This window comes from Helobdella robusta (genome assembly GCF_000326865.2).
Source record: "Helobdella robusta unplaced genomic scaffold HELROscaffold_54, whole genome shotgun sequence".
Lineage (NCBI taxonomy): Eukaryota > Metazoa > Annelida > Clitellata > Rhynchobdellida > Glossiphoniidae > Helobdella > Helobdella robusta.
Window position 1 is genome coordinate 841022 of NW_008705287.1, and position 21619 is coordinate 862640.

General features: G+C 34.3%; 2 protein-coding genes across 2 annotated transcripts; one reads left to right on the forward strand and one right to left on the reverse strand.

Moving 5' to 3' along the window:
- Positions 1-5363: 5363 nt before the first annotated feature.
- On the reverse strand, positions 5364-9641 carry HELRODRAFT_179475 (hypothetical protein; the record flags this gene model as incomplete). The annotated part of the gene is made up of 4 exons (XM_009028306.1): positions 5364-5562; positions 5633-5896; positions 9222-9247; positions 9597-9641. The coding sequence occupies 4 exons, from the start codon at positions 9639-9641 to the stop codon at positions 5364-5366; spliced, it is 534 nt and encodes a 177-aa protein (XP_009026554.1).
- Positions 9642-11574: 1933 nt separating this feature from the next.
- Positions 11575-13746, forward strand: HELRODRAFT_179476 (hypothetical protein; the record flags this gene model as incomplete). Its single annotated transcript, XM_009028307.1, has 2 exons — positions 11575-12482; positions 13272-13746. The coding sequence occupies 2 exons, from the start codon at positions 11575-11577 to the stop codon at positions 13744-13746; spliced, it is 1383 nt and encodes a 460-aa protein (XP_009026555.1).
- Positions 13747-21619: the final 7873 nt, after the last annotated feature.

The window sequence follows — 21619 nt, forward strand, 5'->3', positions numbered from 1 at the left end:
ATTTACAATAGTTATTGCTGCCGAAATGATCAAATTGGGCTATATTATTGTATTCGTTATCTTTGCTATATTTTCTATCTTTGAATTTCAAACAAAGGATCGCATAAAGAACTTTTCATCACCGATTGTAACATTGTACGTTTTATGACTCGCGTGTCTACATAATTTTTGAATTTTAAACAAAAGATCACAAAAAGAACTTTCCATTATCGATTGTAACATTTTACGTATCAATGTTTTATGATATGCGTGCCTACATAATAATTGCTTTCGAGAAATTTTAAAAATAAATTAACTATAAAAAAAATTTCCATTGAATTCAAATTATCGTAATAGTTGAAACTCTTAATAGATTTAGAAGAATAAAATCATCTACATTTCAATTTACTATAGTTATAGCTGCCGGAATGAACAAATTGTACGCTATTATATCTGTCATTTTAATTTATTTGTTATCTTTGCTATATTTCTTATTTTTTGATTGTAAAGTATCGTTAAAAGAATCCTGTATTAGTTCCTTGTTTACTGCAGGTTTCTAGCGAGTGTTGAATCTATATCCGAAATGTTATTTATGTAGTTACTTGATTTAGTTTATTGTTTCTATTACTGTTGGCATTCAAATTAACGTTCAACAAAGTTTTAGTTTGAACCAATTTGGTTCATCTTCCGGTAATCTTGAACCTTTGGAATAACAAACACTTGACGATCGTTGGCAGCTGCAACGCTGGTGCTTGTTGCTGGAAATATTGAGATCGTTAAAGTTATAACATTGGTTAAGGTTGTTACGAACGTCAAAGGGTTACAACATTGTTGTTATAATTAAGATTTTTGATAGATAAAAAATTATTTTTCGACAATAAATGCCAGCGCTAGTAGAACTCATTAAACTACTTCTTTAAGTATGACAACGAAATTTCGACTCAAAAGGAGTGAAGGCGGTCCTGGTAAGCCACCTAAGGGACGCTCTAATAAAATAAGTCGATCACTATGATTTTACGGATCCCTTAAAACAAACATATGTTAGACGCAATGGAAGCCAAATTACGAGCCGCCAATAAAAGAATATCTCCTAATAAAGAGATAATCGAAACAGCTATACCAGTTACGGCTATACAAGTGTCTGATATTATCCTTCCGGCTTATTCATCTACGGATAATTTTGACAGCGACGCACGTGTATTATGTGTTGGAGAAATACAGTTTACGAAGAGTTGTCTACGGCACAGTTCAATTTAGGAAGTTATTTCCAGGATAGAGAAATTTGTGGAAGAAATATTTTGTTGAATTCGGTTCGTGAAGAGATTTCCTCGTCAGAGTTCAATTTATGAAAAGTTGTTTCCAGAGAAGTTGAGCTATTTTTTGCTAACTATATTTAATTGAAACTGCTTACAGATACTGTTCATGGCTCATTTATTTATTTAGTTAAGTGCAATATTATTATTTTTATTGACATTGGCAATATTTGCATCTTATGTGTTGTTGTTTTTACGGCTGAAATATTCAAGAAACCTAGATTGAATAAATGAACAATTGAATGACTTTCCTCAAGCCAATCTTCGCAACAATGAAATGCACACCTATACGCAAATGATCGTTCGGTAAACTTGTCAAGACAGATGCATTGTATGGATTTGAATTCACGTAGATTGTACTTGCGTGGATTGTACTTGGGTATGTTGTGTTCGATTTTGCGATGAATTTACGCCGAGAGATATCTGAGCGATTGGTCAAAGAATGAAGCATACGATTTGTTCATACAGCGCTACAAACAAGCAAGCAGTACTTATGCGTGCATACATTTTGCCTTGCGCGTGTATGTGATTGGCCGCATATATTTGTGCGTGTACGTGTGCGTGCAAGCGTGTGTGTATTTTAATTGACTGATCCGTAAGCGGCTGTATAAATTATAAGGGTTTATGCAAATGTATGTACGCATGATGTGGGTGTGTATGTATTAGCGTATGCGCGTTACTTTGTTACTTTAAGTGCGTGTTATTATGCATGCGTTTATGTGTATGTGTGCGTTTATGTGGGCAGCCCGATTTTGAATTAATTGTAACTGTGCAACATACTTTTTGGGTAAACCTTAGAATAAACTGTTGCAATAATCGATCCTCGAGTGAATGAACTAGTGAATTAAACATTGCAATGTATGCATATTTAGAGATCCTTTGATGAGTCTCAATTTTCTCAATTGGTAAGTACATTCTTTAAACAACAACTTTATATGCAATTGCATTGTCATATTTGTATCAAAAATAAATCCAATATATATATATATATATATATATATATCGTAAATCATATATACGATATTTACGATATATATATATATATATATATATATATATATATATATATATATATATATCTATCGTAAATCATTTTCAAGTTTCTTTAGTTCAAAACCAAAATTTTTGTTTGTTTTATGCATGATAGAACAGAAAAGCTATTTTTGGTATTCCTATACCATCTTCGGTGTTCAAATTGATATGTTGTGTATGTGCCCAGAAAGGGCCGGATTAAGGTCACTGAAGACCTAAGGCTTATTGATAAAAAAAGGGCCTAATGTTGGTAATTATATAAAAAACGTAACAATTATTTTTAATAAATTTATTAAATAACAGAAATATATCATAATAAATGTATATGTGTAGTTTGTATAATTCAAAACTGCTTTTTTCTGGCTTTGGTAGTTGCAAAGTTATGGATAATGTCATTATAGTTTAAACTTCTTAAAATTTCGGATTCAATGCTCAACAGTGAAAGAGCAGAAAGGCGTGTTTACGACATGGTTGATCGCAAATAATTTTTAACTCGTTTTAACACAGAAAACGATCGTTCTCCACTACAGTTAGTAACCATAAGTGTCAAAAACAAACGTAGAGCCGTCTCTACATTTGGGAAACTTTCTGCAACTTCAGTTTCAATAATAATTCTATACAGCCACATCGATTTGGAAGGAGGCCATATTTTATACAGTATTATATGAATTCTACCGAATGGTTAATGCTAACAATTTGGTAGAACTCATACAATACTGTATACATGCATGCATACCTGTATATATAATACCTATATAAAAAACATACATGCATATGTATAAACAACACACGCACGTATAAAAAGGAGGAGAGGCTCCTTCCTTCCACGCACTAAGCATGCGTGGAAGGAAGGAGCCTTATAAGAGCTTGCACGAAACGGTAGGGGGCAGAAGTTTTTTAGGAGTTGTGTGTCATTTGCAACTTTTGTGTTTGTTTCAAAGTTCTTCTGCTGCTTCTCGTACGTTATTTAAAAAAATATTTTTATTCAAAACTTGCGGTAGCAGTTTAGAAGTATTTAATTTTGTTTTTATATTTAAATTATATTGAAGCAAAACGATTTTATTCTACAGGACAGTTTCAAGGAGTGATACATTCATTTTATTATTTCAAAAAATTAATTTTATTCTTTCATTTTGAAAACTAAGTTTTTATTTTCGTTTTGAAATCTGATACAACTGGTTGTCCACAACAAATAATACAGCGCCATCATTTGTTTTTGCTGCCGAAAAATTTCAAAGTCCGTCACGTCAGGTTCGTTTGAAAGTTTAAAAATTTGCATCAACAACAACAACTCAACAACTTTGAAAGGTTGTAATGGGTCTAACAACCACCACCATAACAACAACAAACAACAACAAATAAGAAAAGATATAAAATGATAATAATAAAATTTTTCAAACAATCATTAATTTCCTGGCGACCATCCATCAGTTGAATACAAATTGTTGAACGGCGTTCGTCAGGCAGGCGATCAGGCAGGCAGAAGCATTTTTTGGTGCTGTGTAATTGGCGGGTAATTGACTTCACTACATCGGCAACATTTCAACGAAATCATCAACTGAAAAAGAACAACAACAACATTCACAACAATTATTATTATTTCGATTGTTTTCGGAACTTTTATTCTTAATTTCTCAGTAGTAACATTTTTACTCTCTATCATTACTACTACTACTACGACCTTAAATATTAGCTAATAATACTACTGTTAATACTGCCACAGCAAACGCAAATACCGTCACTACTACTACACCTTCTATACTACCACTGCTACCACAAGTAGGTACTACAACTGCTAATACTTTCATTACTTCTGCTGCTTCTTATACTCTTACTACTACTGCTACTATTTCTACTTCTTTTTCCACTACTACTACTACTACTACTACTACTACTACTACTACTACTACTACTACTACTACTAGTACTACTATTACTGCTACTACTACTACTATTATTGCTGCTACTGCTACTAACACTACTACTACTACACATCTACAAAAGCAATAACCAATAAAAGTGGAATAGAGTTGTTGGCCGTGGCAACAACGTGATCTCACATAACTATATTGATATATATATATATAACTATATATAATTAACTACATTGCTCTCGATAAAACCACTACTACAACAACACATTAATGACAACAACAACAAAATAACACAACAACAAAGTATTAACAACAACAACAAGACATTGATGAAAAAAACAACAACAACACAATGACTCCAACATCAACAAAACAGCACAACAACAGCCAAACATTAATGACAAAAACAACAACAATAAAACAACAACAAAATATTAATGACACCAACAACAACAATTACAGTACAACAACAACAAAAAATCCAGATATAAAATCAATAACAAAAAATACAAAAACAACAACAGCACTAGCAAAAACAACATCAAAAACAACAATGATAACAATAGTAATAATATTAATATTATTATAAATAATATTAATAATGATAAAAAAAATTTTGACAGAACAATAAACTCTTTGCAATTCTATTTCATCGTACAAGAGACAATTAAATGTCGTTAATTAATTAATTGTTAATAATTAACTAGTTGTTAATAATTAATGAATTGTAATTAGTTGGTTAGTTAGTTAATTAATCAATTGTGACTTAATAATAAGAAAATAAATAAAAAAAACAAATTAATTAGTTTAACTTAATAAACAAATTAATAAAAAACCAATTAATTAATTAATTAATTAACTAATTTTTATTTATTATTAACTGAGTGATGACAAACCAATCATAATTAAAATTATCAGCAGTTTAATTGATTCAAACGTTGACGGTAATAATAACATCAACAACAACAACAACAACGGTAACATCAACAACAACAACAACAAGATTAATAATAGTATTAGTAACAGTAGAAAACAGTATTAAACAACAGTAACATCATAAGTAGTAGTAGTATTAATAGTAGCAGTAGTAATAGCAGAAGTAGTAGTAGTAGTAGTGACAGTAGTTGTTGTAGTAGTAGTAGTGATAGTAGAGTCAGTAAAATATCTACCGAGAGAAACGCTGAAAACATTGTCGATTGTTGTTCGAGTGCAGCAATGAAACTGTTGGCTGAAAAGGATCACCATCATCACCACTCCCATCATCATCGTCATCTTCGTCATCATCGACATCATCCTCTTCATCATCATCATCCTCGTCATCATCAACATCAACTACATCTTTGTTGTTGCAGCGGCCACAATAGCTGTGGGTGGTGGTGGTGGTGTTCGGGTTTTGTCATTTTGTTGTTGAGCAACATCATCATTGCTTCTGACGGCAATACAATATCAGGTTTGTGTCCATGTTGTTGTTTTGCCTGTGGGCTGTTGTTGTTTTTGTTGTTGTGATAGTTTTCGCTGTAGTTTATGCTCGTCTTCGTGCAGTTGTTTTTGTTGTAAATGTTGTTTAGCAGTTGTTGTTGTTGTTGCTGTCTTTTGTTGCGATCCTCGTTACCATTTTTGTTGTTGTTTGTTAGCGATCTGATCAGCTTGTTAATGTTCTGCAGTTGTTTGCTGATGTCAGTGTTGTTGTTTTTGTTGCTGTTGTTGTATGTAAATGTCGTTATTATTTTGCTGTTATTGTACTTTGCTTATGTTGTTGTTACTTGTATAACATACATTAGCTATATTTTTAATATTTGTTTGTTTGTTTATTTGTTAGTTTATTAGTTTGTATGTATTTTCGTTTGTCTGTTTGTTTTTTGCCGTTGCGCCCATATTCATCACATTGAAATCATCACCACCACCACCACCATCTCATCCTCCTCCTCCTCATCATCACCATTTGAAAGTTATAATAACAAAAAACAACAGCAACAACCACTACAACAACAATCTGAACAACAACAACATAAACAACAACAACACCAAAAAATTGTTACAGAAACATATCTCGAACATGGCATGGATGACTAATTAGTTTTCTTCTCTTTCATACCGTACAGCAGGACGCGTGCACTCCCTTCTTGACTGCCAACTTCTAAATATACAAATAAAAATTTAATCTTTCATTTAAAAGTTCAAAAAAATGTTTAATGAGTAAAAATCAGTACACATTTCACAACAACAACCACAACAGCAACCTGAACAACAACAACACAACATCAACCTGAACAACAACATAAGCAACAACCAGAACGACAACAACACAACAACAACAACCACAACAACCAAAACAACAACAACAACATAAAATTCGGTGTTGCCAAGTTTCATGGAGGCAATCGAACAGACATCGGAAAAGGCATCAGAAACATCACCCGAAGGAGAACTGCTACATGCATTTTTCAATGAATTCATTTGACAAACGAAAGAAATAAACATTCACTTCGATTCAAAATAATTCATTTCCTCAACTTGTTGATGAGAATTATTTCGACGAATGAGAGACAAGCGAAAGTTTTTAATTAAGAACAATGGAAAACATCTCTAAGGAATCATTATATACACAGTGCTGTGTGTACATAGGTGTATGTACTTTAAATACGGAGGCATACGCTGTATCTACAAATATGTATGTTGTACTTACGGAAACACGTTGTATATATAAATATAAATTACGTGCTTACAAAAATAACTGTCGTCCTTACACCTTGGTAATCTATACTTTTAAACATATATTGTACTTAGAAAAAATTGCATTGCGCTTATTTTGCATAACATTTTGTGCATACGTTTCGTTTGTACACACAAAGACGTGTTGTACATATAAAAATATGCATCGTACACACAAAAACGTGTTGTACAACTAAAACTATATGATGTACCTACAAAAATTTATGTTGTACGTACAGTTTTGTAATACATTTTTAAAATGTATATTGTGCTTGCAAGGACATGCGTTGCACTTGCGATGGATAACACAGCACGCATGCGCGTTTGAACAACAGTGAAAATCTAACTACCTCTCAACCTCCCACACAAAATATGCGCTCATAAAACTGACGCCTCAATTATTAATGAAATCTTTAATTTGTTGTTTGTTCGCCTGCCACTCAGTCCATAAGAATGCAGCAACACAAGTTCCATCGTCACAACAACGTCTGCATTGTCCTGTCCCTGCTGTCACCCATGAAGTCACTGCATCGTGAGGTACCTATCACAAAGCACTCATTGGAATGAGTTTCTTTTTAACTTGAGATTATTTTGAAAACAATTGAACTTGAAGTTGAACGACTGAACTTCAGCAGGAACCAACAATTTGTTACATCAGCGTGTGTTGACTAAGCAATACGTTGAAGTTAAACAAGCTGTCTGGCTGGCTTTAGAAAGATGGATTTGATGAAACTAATCGTTAGCCCTCCTAACGTATTTTGTTCCATAAATCGAGAAAAGTCAGAAAATTTATTTTTTGTGGATGCTAACAATCTTTTTAAGACTGATCCATTTGTCTACCCATAGAGTGAAAATGAGGCTGCTCAGTTGCTGTGTGGTTCAATACCTGATTCACTCTATCCAGCCCAATCCATCCAACTCACTCCATCCAACTCACTCCATTCACCCCACTCCATCCAACTCACTCCATCAAATTCTGTTAACTGTTTGAAATATTTAAATTGTAAATCAGCAGTGTATTGGCGGGTAATGTAATGTAATGAAAGAGGTGGGAGATGTTGTTGACAATTAAGTCACATACAATTGTAGTGATAATGATGACGACCATCGTGATTATGATGATGGCAATAATAGCGATGGTGATGATGACGATGGTGATGGTGGTGGTAGTGATGATGACGACGACGACGATGATGATATGATGATAATGCAATGATCGAATTCATTGTTGTCCATGCATTGGGAAATTTAATCTTATCAAGAAGCTTTTTGTTGACGATCGTAATAACGTCCTCATATCAACGTTATCATCTGTGTGGTCATCATCATCCTCATCATCTTCATCGTCGTCGTCGTCGTCATCATCATCATCCTCAAAATTTTAATTACCACCATCATCTTTTTTTTATCATTTATTGTTATCTTAACCATCTTCATCTCATTCATCATCTGTATTAAACTTTTGCTCCTCAATGCTATCTTTAATGATCATCATCTCTATCTTAATTGTATCTAACATCATCATCATCATCACCATCGTCGTTGTCATCGTCATTCTCACAATCATCATGATCATCGTCATCATCACCATATTATTATAATCATCATCAGCATCATAAGCGTTATCGGGATTGTTCCAAAATTATCCTCTCAGTAATTGAAATTTTTCAATTTTTTTGATCACAATCATCATCATCATCACTATCTACTGACGTCATCATCATCATCATCATCGTCATCATCATCATCTCTTTTTAATGTCATCTCTCTCCTTTGTTAGATATGATGATGATGATGGCGATGATGATGGCGATGATGATGATGAGATGCAATCCTTCCATCATCTTCATCTTCATGTGCAAACATTCGCCAATGAGGCTCTCCTGCAAGATCTACAAAAGGAAAAATGGATTATAAAATGAGAAGAAGAAGCTGATGATAATGTTGATGATGATGATGTTGTTGATGATGATGTTGTTGTTGATGATGATGATGATGTTGATGATGATGATGATGTTGTTGTTGATGATGTTGTTGATGATGACGATGATAATGATGATGCTGTTACTTATGATGATGAATGATTGTGATGACAAAAGCATTAAAGCTGACTGGAGATGACGATCAGAATGTTGAAGGTGATGACGTTGAAAATATGATGATGACAAAATGAAGATTATCATAACGATAGTGAAAATAGTTAGAGCGATGATAATAAATAAATTTGCACCTCCGATGGAATAAAGAGCGGTTGCTCATTTTCCTGGTTCGAACGCACGCGCGTCAGTCTAATATTGGATTTATTACGTACGTGGAGAGTACGATGTGATGTTTTGTCTGTGTGTGTGTGTGCGTGTGTCTGTGTGTGTGTGTGGTGTGTGCGTGCGTGCGCCATGTATGTGTGTGTGTGTGTGTGTGTGCGTAAGCCATATATGCGTCTTGTATGCGTCTTGCGTGTGTGCGAGTCATATAAGCGTGTGTACGTATTGTGCGTGTATACATTTGCATGAGATATGTGTACATATACGTAATGTGTGTGTGTGGTGTGTACGTTGTGTAGATGTGTGTGTAAGTTGTGTGGATGTGTTTGTACGTTGTGTGGATGTGTGTGTGTACATTCCAGTGTACATATTATGACGGCAGAGCAGTTGCTTTTGAAAAATTTTGTGATAAAACACGTTTGAACCTTCGACGCGAATTGGGCTATATCAATGGCCATATCATCTGTCATGTAGAGGTGAAGAAAGGAAGAAGAAGATGATGGTGGTGATAAAAATGATGATGGTGATGATGATGATGGTGATGATGGTGGTGGTGATGATGATAAGGCTTTTAATGAAGTAATAATGCAAAAGTTGTTTCAAAATTTTGAAAACTTCATTTCAATGAAATTAAAAATGTTTTATTTTTATGCACGTGAATCGATCGATGCATGCGTCGGTGATGATGATGACGATGATGATAATGTTGAGAATGAGACAATAGGGAAGTAGAAACATTATCGGCATATAGTCGTTATCTTTTTTATTTTGAATTTGTTTTCAAATTGGATGTTCCTACAAAAACATCCTGCACTTAACGTGCACAACTCTCTCCACACACAACACCACACAAATACAACTCTTCTCACACACAACACCACACAAACACAACTCTCTCCACACACAACACCACACAAACACAACTCTCTTCACACACAACACCACACAAACCAACACACATGTGAGCAGTTACCACAATAATTGAAAGCACACGCAAACTCACACGCCACAGGAATAAATTGAAACCGAGGCGCGGGAATATAAAAAACTGCACACATAGACACACACTTGTTCACGTATATGCATACCAATAAATATACACATACACACACACACACACACATACACACACACACGCACGCGCGCGCACACACACACACACACACACACACACAAAGATACTAATCCATACATGTACCGAAGTGGAAACTCTACAAACTGTCACACAAATTTCCGCATACATCAGGGTGAAAAACATGCATAAACTTAAATATCTTTTTTGCACACCTATAAACGTACAATATATAGACGTACATCTATTCATCCATCCATCCATCCATCAATAGAAACATACATACATCCATCCATCCATACATACATACACATACATACACACAACATATATACATACACACAAACACACACATACATACACCTTGGTTGACATTTTCTAGGGTCAGGTTCAAAGCAATAAAGAACATTAGTCTTCAAATGCTTGCCCACGTGCCATGTTTTGATGCTTGCTCACACAACCCATCTACATCTTCACGCACACGCACATGCACTGACACACTTAATACACGAACACACGTAAAAAAAACATACTCACACACACACACACACACACACAAACACACACTGTGTTTATTGCACAACCCTTAAAAACTAGCTTCAAAATTCCTTCCATAATTAGTTGCAATTAAACTCATTTCCACAAAAGTTGACGACACATTCCAACTACGCAACGCACACGCACACACGCACACGTGTACGTGCGTACATGCATGTGTGCAAGCACCTCATCACACGCTAGAGGCATTCGGTAGTTTTTCAGATCAACACGTAATAACAACTTGCGACACAACGGCCTGGCCTTCGTACCTGCTGTGGATCAACCTGTGGATCAATTGACATCACCTGACAAGTGGAATTCATGACTGACAAAATTTGGCACCTTACATTAGGGTGTCCGGAAAAATTTTTTTTTAGAATTTCGCAATACAAGACCTCTTGAAAGTTGCCAATTTGATCATAAATTACGAAAATAATCATACAAATTAAATTAAATTGCATCTTCAGGGTTCTACCAAATTTTAAAGTTTTGAAAAATGGCATTTTTTTGTGTTAATATTTTGTGCCGCTTAACGTCGAATCCGAATCATAATTAAAATGTTATATATGTTCTTTGTTTTGTTTACATGTGATAACTTCACATTGTTTTAATTTGTATGCATTAGCGTTTTCCTGGTTGTTTTAAATTTTTCTAGTTTGAGTTAGCAAATTCACTAAAATTTCAGTTTCTGAAGACGTGATTTTATTTGTAAGCAAATTCTATTAAACTAATCTTATTATTTTGCTATAAAATTTTAAAATTAGAAATGTTTTATTTTCATCTTTCAGAAAATGAGTTCAATGCGTAGCGATACCATATCCTATGTCATTAAATTTATTTTATTTGTTAGGAATGACCTGAAACTAAAATGTAATGGCAAGGATCCATCCAATTTAAACATTTATTCAGTTGTATCTAAAAAAATTCAAAATATCTGGATAAAAGCTTCCATTCCAATCGTATCTAATGATCGAATTTTACAACTCTTAAAATCTTATTTTGAAAAATATCTCACTTTGAAAAGATATCCCAAAAGCAAAAGACATGATAGTTTTGAGAAAAAACTGAAATGTTTTTCAGATTTATCAAAGAGGCTTTTTGATGTGGCTTCATGTAAATGTGTCTTATTTGAAGCATGTGTATGTTTGAAAAATAAAAAAGTTCCTGTTAACGAAAGACAATTTTTGATCGATCAAAGAAATGAGAGAAAAATGGCTATAGGTGGCATCGATAAACAAGAAACGGTCAGATTGAGAAAACGACAGGCAAGACAATTTAAACGTTCAATGAAAGGAGTCAAAAAGTTTTGCTCAACACAAGGTTCTAATATTGTTTCAACAGCTTTGGATGTAGACGAGACGCATATCAATTTTTCCAAAACCAACCTGGCAACAGAAACACTTCTGACAAACCTGTCATTTACAAATACACCAACAACAACATTCGCTAATCGAAATTTACTGCAGTTACCAACATTGGCAAAAGTTTGTGATAGATATCGATTGTCTACACGATCTGCTGCTGCTGTTGCTTCTGCCGTTTTAGTTGACGTAGGTCTGGTTTCAAATGAAGACTCAACTCTAGTAATAGACAAAAATAAAGTTCACAGAGCTGTATCAAAGGCCAGAAAAAATATATTTCAAAATATTAGCGAAGTTTCACTAAACAGCATTTATTTTGATGGTCGAAAAGACAAAACGTTGGTGAATAAAAAATAGGAGTCCGTTACCATCGCCAAGTGGTTTTAGAAGAGCATATTTCAATTTTATCAGAACCTAATTCTATTTTTTTGGGACACACATCGCCATGTCGTGGAACCGCAAAAGAAATCTTTACTTCAATCATAACTTTATTAAAAAATCGAAATTACAATTTAAATGAGGTAATTTGCGTTGGATGTGATGGAACTGCAACTAATACCGGGTGGAAAGGTGGTGTAATTAAATACCTTGAAGAGTATTTGGATAGACCTTTACAATGGTGTGTTTGTATGCTTCATGCTAACGAGCTACCTTTTCGTCATTTATTCTTGGCTTTAGATGGCTGCACTTCAGGTCCTAGAGAATATTCAGGGCCTATTGGAAAACAATTAGCTACTTGCGAAAATAAAACTACGTTGCTTTTTCAACCACTGACCGGTCATTTGCCTGATTTAACGAAAAATGTAGTTAATGAACTGAGTACAGATCAAAAATATCTCTATGAAATATGTCAAGCAGTATTAACTGGTTCCTGTAGTCCTGAGCTCGCAAACCGTCAACCTGGAAATCTATCTCATTCAAGATGGCTTACTTGTGCCAACCGTTTACTTAGACTATATGTAAGTACTCCTGATCCATCAGAAAGTTTGCAAATACTTGTCGAATATGTAGTTAAAGTATATGCTCCTATTTTGTTTTCAATTAAACAAAAAAACATCTTTTAAAGATGGAGCTAAGCATATTTTTAATTTAATTTTATTCTCTCGATATTTACCAACAAATCTAAGAACAATTGTAGATTCTGTAATTGAGAGAAATGCTTTTTATGCACATCCAGAAAACCTTCTTGTTAGTATGTTATTTGACGACAGAGACTATATTTGGGAACTAGCATGTCGAAGAATAATAAAAGCTAGAAATACTGACAATGGTTTCAAACAGAGAATATTTAAAACACCGAAGCTTAACTTCTCTGCTAAAGATTATACTGAAATTATTTCGTGGCAGGAGTGTCAAGTTACAGTACCACCTGTGCTTCGGGATTTTACTAATGACGAACTCGAAAAGATGGCACAAGATGGAAGCCTTAAAATTGTTGATTTTCCTTGCCACACACAATCAGTAGAGAGATGTGTTAAACTGTTAACAGAAGCATCACAGAGTGTGACTAATGTTAATTCGAGAGATGGTTTCGTAAGAACCACGTTACAAAGTCGAGCTGAATTTCCAATTTTCGGACATAAAAATAAATTCAAATTTTAAATATATTTTATACTTGAATATAAACCGTCTGTTGTTTAATCTTGTTTAAATGTGTTTTGTTTTATAAATAGTATTAAAAAATCTATTATAGATGCGAGTTTTTTGTTTTTTTATGCAAACGATTCAAGTAATTGAAAACATTAAATTTTCAAAACTTTAAAGCGTGGTAGAACCCTCAAGAAGACATATAATTTTTATTGTTTCATTATTTTTGAAATCTGCATAAAATTTCGCAACTTTTGATACCTCTTGTTATAATGTGTCTTAAAAAAATTTTTTTTTCATACATCGATGGGACACCCTAGCTTACATCACATCGTCCGAAAAATGTTGATATCTTTAAAGTACCATGCGAGGATCAGAGGACGAGATGGTTGAAAAGTGGAAGGTCACTTTCCTGGTTCAGAGGACTCGGCCACACAAACAGAAGCATCGTACATGAACACGTGCTAAACGACCACCACCCACGAAGCACGCGATGGCGGGCAGCTTTTGACGAGTTCGAATTCGGTCACTGCGAATATTAAGGAGGCAGTCGTGCAACCTTCAGGCTGTTGATCTCTTGCTGTTGATAACCATAGGCATGTTTTACATGTGTGTGCGTGTGTGTGGTTTGTGCGTGCGTGTGTGTGTGTGTGTGTGTGTGTTTGTATGACTATTCAATAACCATAGGCATGTTTTACATTTACAAGTTTTAAAAGCACGAACAATCGCACAATACCTTCACACAACAACGAACACATTTAACACATCTTTTAAGATTTCAATTAGTGGGAAGACAATGTTCTTTAATAATCGATAATCGACACAACTATTTCATCATCATTATCAACAACAACATCATTATCATCATCATCATCATGGTCATCATCATGGTCTTCATTGTTGTTATTAATATTATTATTATCGTTAACATTTATTGTTATTGTTGTTATTGTTTTAATAATTATTATAATTATGATTGTTATGAATAATAATTATAATTATGATTGTTATGAATAATAATTATAATTATGATTGTTATGAATAATAATTATAATTATGATTGTTATGAATAATAATTATAATTATGATTGTTATGAATAATAATTATAATTATGATTGTTATGAATAATAATTATAATTATGATTGTTATGAATAATAATTATAATTATGATTGTTATGAATAATAATTATAATTATGATTGTTATGAATAATAATTATAATTATGATTGTTATGAATAATAATTATAATTATGATTGTTATGAATAATAATTATAATTATGATTGTTATGAATAATAATTATAATTATGATTGTTATGAATAATAATTAATGCAGCGGTTATTTTTATCCTCGGAAGATGGCCATCTTCCTTGACAGCAACCCATGCTCGATCGATTAGCGGTCCACGTCACATGACACTGACACGTGACCTGACAATCAGTGACGTCACTTGAAATACCATTATCATAGCGGCCTACTCGGACCGGTGGTTATGATTATGATGAAAAAGTTTAAAGATGGTGGTCTGTATATACTGTAATAGTATTATTGCTTGGTTGATTGATGCCATTTGGGTATGCTGGTTGTTGGCTGATGCTGATTGAAGCACAGTCTCATAATTTTTAATCGTCAGTCGTCAACAGCTTGAATGAATGATTTGCAGTGAGGAAGCTGGTCATGTGTGGTCCACGCTGCAGGCTGAATGAGTTGGATGTCTTGTAAATAGAAGGTGGGTTGTCATGTGTTTGATTAGTGCTGTGTCTTTGTCATTTGAGGTATTTTTGGCACACATCAATTTCTTCAGCAGATTTTTTTATTTTGTGCACGGTGCTGCATGCCTGGCTTCCTTCGTCACTGACGACATTTTGAAACATTATTCTTCTCACCCATTTTGTGACAAAATTTCTGACAGCATTCTTCCAATTATTTTCATCAACAAGATGTTTTGGGTGAAACGTGTCGAAGATGGCTTCTTAAATTTTGATTTTATTGTTTGTAAATATGCGAGTTGGCTGCGTGTCCAACATTTCAAACATTTAAACGAATGGGCAGTGGTTGAGTGGGCTGAGGAGGAAATGAGCATCTTCTGAAACCTCTGAAATGACGATAGCGGCTGATTTGTTTCTAAACGTGTGAACAACTGAACAACATCTGCCAACGTACGCGCGCGTTGGCGGCGTTCTGTGAAATGTGAGTTGTGTCGAATGTACGAGCAGAAAATATTGTTTTGTTCACAAATGTATGTGTGTGAATTGCATACTGTCCACGCACAACAAACCATACACCGCACATCACATAAAATGTACAAGTTTTTGAATTCAAAACTCCTGGCTAGAGGTTTCGTAGGAATGCAAATGTTGATCAGTGTTGAACTGTGGATCTGAGCTGTTAGTTTTGGGATTTCATCAGCAGATACGTTCTGAAACTCTTCTGGTCTGCTTCGATTGGAAGTTGCAGTTGGGACAAATTTTCAGAAAAATACAAACCACGATCAAAAAAAAATTTCCAACAGTTCAAGTAAAGTCAGGAAATGTCGATTTGAAATTAAATAATTAAGTATGGCGAATAAATATTGAGAGCTCTGAGATAGCGGGAGAAAGAGTTTGTTTGGATGGATTCACTTTTCAATGTGGCTTGCACATTTAAAGAAAGTGCTGAAGATTGTTTGATCCGTTTGAAAAAATATTTATAAAATACAGCAACATCTGTAGCAGCTCAGGCTGGAAATTTATGAAAAAAAAAACAAACAAAAAAGTGGACATGAGAATGTTTGAAACGTTTGTGTGATAATAATTCATCTCTGGAGCACATTTCAGTTTCATTTCATGTCATATAAAAAAATAAGAAGTAAGAAGCAAACACATTTTCTTGCGTTATCGAATTAGTTCATCCGATCCGATATATTTGTAATAATAATAATATAAAATATATATAATTATCATATTTTTTTAATGGTTTCTAAAATTTTTCAATAAAAACTTAATTAAAATTTTATATTAAAAGAGATTTAAAATTAACTCAGTATTTAATACATTTGAATGTCATTTCAAATTGAATTTGTCGTAAATGTTGCCGCTGTTGTGTTGTTGCTGCTAATATTGATGTCGTCGGGTTTCTATTGAAGAAGAGAATACAAAAAGTTGTTGGTCTCGTGTTGTTGTTGTTGTTGTTGTCATTATTGATTTGTTGTTGATATTGATGGCGATGTTGTTGTTGATGATATTGTTGTAGTTGTTGTTATTTATTATTATTACGTTAAACAAAGACGAAGACAAAACGTCCCTGTGCCTTCTCAAAACTAAGACAATTTTAGATATTGTTGATATTGATGGCGATGTTGTTGTTGATGATATTGTTGTAGTTGTTGTTGTTGATGTTATTGTTGTTGTGTCGTTGTCGTCAAAACATTTATTGAAAAAATTAGACATACTTACTTGCTAGATGATAACGATGATGATGATGACATTTCTTAAACAGGAAGAGGAAAAAGGGGAGGGAGATGTGACGTGTTCGATGGCGCGTTTGTCGTCTGTTAATGTTCGTTCAGGTGGTTGGTGATGATGATGATGTTGGCGCTGCTGCTGTAGCTATGCCTACTGCTGCTGCTTATGATATTGATAATGATAACGATACCGACGATGGTGATGACAGAGATGATAATGATGATGATGACATTGATCATGATGATGATGATGACGTTGATGATGATAATGATGATGATGATGATAGCAATGAAAATTGTGATAATGGTGTTGGCGAGGCTAATGTTGATAAAAAAAAAAGAAAAAAAGATAACGAAGAATGTGGTGAAAATAATAAGAACAATTAGGTCAGTGGTGATGATGAAGGTGGTGATGACGATAATAATGATGGTGATGATAACGGTGATAATGATGAATGATGATGACGTGATGATCATCTAGACTAAAACATACAAATTACTATAAAGATAATGATTAAATTGATGTCAAACTATGATTAGAACAATGATAATAATAATAACAATAATAATGTCATTTTTTATAACGCCATGGCAAGCGACTGAGGCGCATTATCATCATTATCAGCGCATCACACTTTTGCATGTGATAGGCGGGGATCTTTTTTAAGCATTCGAACCCGGACACTGCATCAACAGTGCCAGGCACCTAAGCCGTTACACCATCGCGCCGCTAAAAGATATGATAAAAAATATAAAAAAATATACAGAAGTGATGATGACTTAACATGACGTATTGAATGATAAAGCGTTCAAACCTGCTTTCACCGCCAACCACGACAATTTTCACCATTCACACCCCTTCATGCTCTACCATCTACATCATCATCATCCTTGTTGTCGCCAACATCACCAGAGCCTTCATCATAAATATCATCATCGTCGTCTTAATTAGGTCATTTAATCAGCCCCAAACTAAATACTATCACCATTATTAGTAGCATTACCATGACTAACTCCACAATCATAATTGTCATAAACAATGGTATCGTCATCACCATATAACTATCATCACGATCATTGTCTTCATCATCATCATCATCATCTTCTTTTTCTTCTTCATCATCATCATTACCGTCAGCATTTTTTTTTCGAAATCCTTGATATCACCAAACCACAACTTGACGTCATCAGCACATCATTATCTTCACATCATCACATTACCATCTTCATCGTCATCATCACATCATCATCATAATGCACAATGGATATGTTGAGTTGATGGTGTCTTCAATTACTGCATTCGGATCAAGAGATCTCGTTAAAAATGAATGAATGCCAGTCATTCTATTTCTATATTTGTATATTTTCTTGCTACGTTTGTGTAATTCTATGTTTGTATTGGTTTGTCTTTATAACTCTATGTTTGTATTATCTTGTATTTGTATGTTTTTTTACTCTAATGTTTGTATTATTTTGTATTTGCATGTTTTTTAAAATTTACGTTTGTATCATTTTGTATGTTCAATTATTTCGTTTGTATGCCTAATATTGTAATCTTGAACATTGTTCTACATTATTTCATGAACACTTAAAATACATCTGCATGTATTGCATTGTAGTTTTGTGTCGGTTTATGCCTGTTGTTTGTATTGTTGTATGCGTGTTGTTTTTTGTTTTGTGTTTGTGTATGCGTGTTGTTTGTTGTTTTGTGTTAGCGTATGTACACTTGTACTGTATTGTACATTACATACGATCGTTATGCGCTGGTTGTGTGTCTCCGGTATATTAAAGAATGATGAGGAGGTGTCAAGAAGGAGTTAGATGCTTCAACGAAGTTTGAAAAGTGCAACAACAAACACGAGATGCAAATTAAGACGTTTAAGATCAAAATGAAGAACACTGAAATGCTAGCATACATCGACGGTCAATCTGAAAATTGTAGATGATCAATTGTGGAAGGATTGATACTCAAACCATGTAACTAAATGGTAGGCCGAATATTCTACACTTTTATTCCAGGTGAAAAACAAAAAAATAATTTATCAAAATTGGATGTTTTATTAATTAATAATAATTTTGAGTGTTTTAATCTGACTAAGGTTGTGTAGTTGTAACTTTTAACTCAGGCCAACCCAGACTAGCCCACAAACGATTTTTTATCACTGACCAAGGATTCTAAAGGTTTCTTGCTTGCCAATTATTAAATACATGAATTTAGAATGTTTTGGATGAAGTAATTAAATATTTGTTTTTTTTCTAAAGAAAATAGAAACCAGTTTAGATTTATATTTATCAAATCATTTAAGAATTGAGTGTTTATTTTGTGAAAATAACTTTCCAACTGAAGATCTGACGTGACGATGGAAAGGGACGATTTGTGAAAACAATAAAAGGGACTACCACATTTCAAAACTACAATTAGATGCAGAACTCCATGTTGTTGGTCCGCTCCAAATAAATTCTTGAGTTAGGAAGGTTGCATGTGAATTGTCGTTCAAAAGGTTGCAAGCTGCACTGCACAGCATGCACCAGCAAACAAAAACAAAACATTTGAGAAGCGTGTCTCGTTACTGAATTGTTCGCTCGTAATGTGGCTCCAACGACGCAAGTGCAATCCCTCGTGCTCCGCCGGCAAAGTTCAAATACAAAAAATAAAATCATTAAACTTGATAAATGTTAGTTGCAATAAGAATGATGGTAACTGGTATGTTGTTGGCGTTAATTGACGAGTTAGAAATTACTGAGAAGTACAGAGAAGTTTCTGAAAAGTACAGAGAGGTTACTGAGGAGTACAGAGAAGTTACTGAGAGGTAGCGAGCAAACGTGGGAAGTTTCTGTGAAGATGTCATAAATTATACTCGCAGCAGCTTTTGTCTAATCAAAATTTTCATACTAATAAAACTTTATATGAGACAACTAACCTTTGAACAACACACCCACACACAGACATACGTACAAACAAATACATACATCCACATGTACATGCACAAACACATGCACACACAAAGTACGTACAAACACGCATATACACAATTGTTTATTCAACTAAAATGACAAATTTGAGCAAAAAGAGTAGATGAGAAAAAGAAAGATAGGAGAAAGAGAAAAAAAGAGACAGAGAGAAAGAGAGAGAGAGAGAGAGAGAGAGAGAGAGAGAGAGAGAGAGAGAGAGGGATAAAAGGGCAGTATATACTATATGTAGTATGTTATTTATCTGCATGATGTAAGTTATACGCTTGTGAATGTTCTTGCTTATTATTTCTTATTGATCATTTGTCCGTTGTTTTTTTTACGGAGGTTACATGTGTTTACATTGATGTAGATGTTGTATGTGTGGATGTTGTGTGTTTGTGGATAGATCTTCTGTGTGTGTGTGTAGATGTTGTGAGTGTGGATGTTGTGTGTTGTGGTTTACGTTCACGTGTCTGTTTGTTTATGTTCTTGTGCGTGTGTTCATCATTAAAGTTTGTGGCTGACAGTAACAATGGCAAACAGGGACGCAGAAAGTTTACGATGATTAAACAGTGACCAACTTTAAAGATTCACATAATGAGGTGGTGGTCGTTCGTTGAGGAAGTCGAATTGGTGGTGGTGGAAAATGCGAATGTGTGGGTAGCGGTTGTTGTAATGAAGATGTTAACTATGGGTAGAACAATCAGAGTGAGGGTGGAGTCAGCTGATGGTGGATGTTCATAACTGGTGTTTGTAATGTTTTAATTTTAATGCTGTAATGAGAATGGTACCGTGCTGAATTTTAGATTTGTGGAATGTCTTCAAAGGTGCTAGCTGCGTTGTGGCAAAGAAATGATGTTTGGAACGTCCGTTTAAAACTTCACAGCTGGTATTTTATTTACCTGCAATGAGTTATAAATCTTGTCTAAGACAACTGGAAACATTGTTGCTCCAAGATTAAATGTTCTTACCATCATTACCATCATTCTGAATTTGATTCTGCCCTCCATCAGCAACCAATAAAATTTGTTCTTCGTGTACCAGCCAGCCAATCAATGAAGTTTGTTCATCGTGTGCTTCAAAATGCTGTCAAAACAAATTTTGAGACTCGAGCAATCAGTCCAGCTGCTGAGTTAAGAATTCATTGGATGGAGTCGGGTGATACTTCTTAATCATTAGTAATACTTGCAGTATCCGCAGTAGAAAGCACGCAACGGGGTGGTATGAAAAGAGATTTGGAGAAAGAAAACAGTCACCTGCAGTGAACAAAATGGTCTCACACACCTCCGAAGTTTAGAGGAATTAATAAACAACACACAAACAGCTTATACGTGCTAAACAACGCATCTCACGCCATGCATGTGGGACGCGGCGATCCTATTGTTATATTCGAACTCGGTCGCAGCCGGCTCTAGGGAACAGAACCAGGCTAGCTTAACCGCTAAGCTATCACCGCCGCCCCTGATATAAGTTTCATTTTTGTTTTATCAAC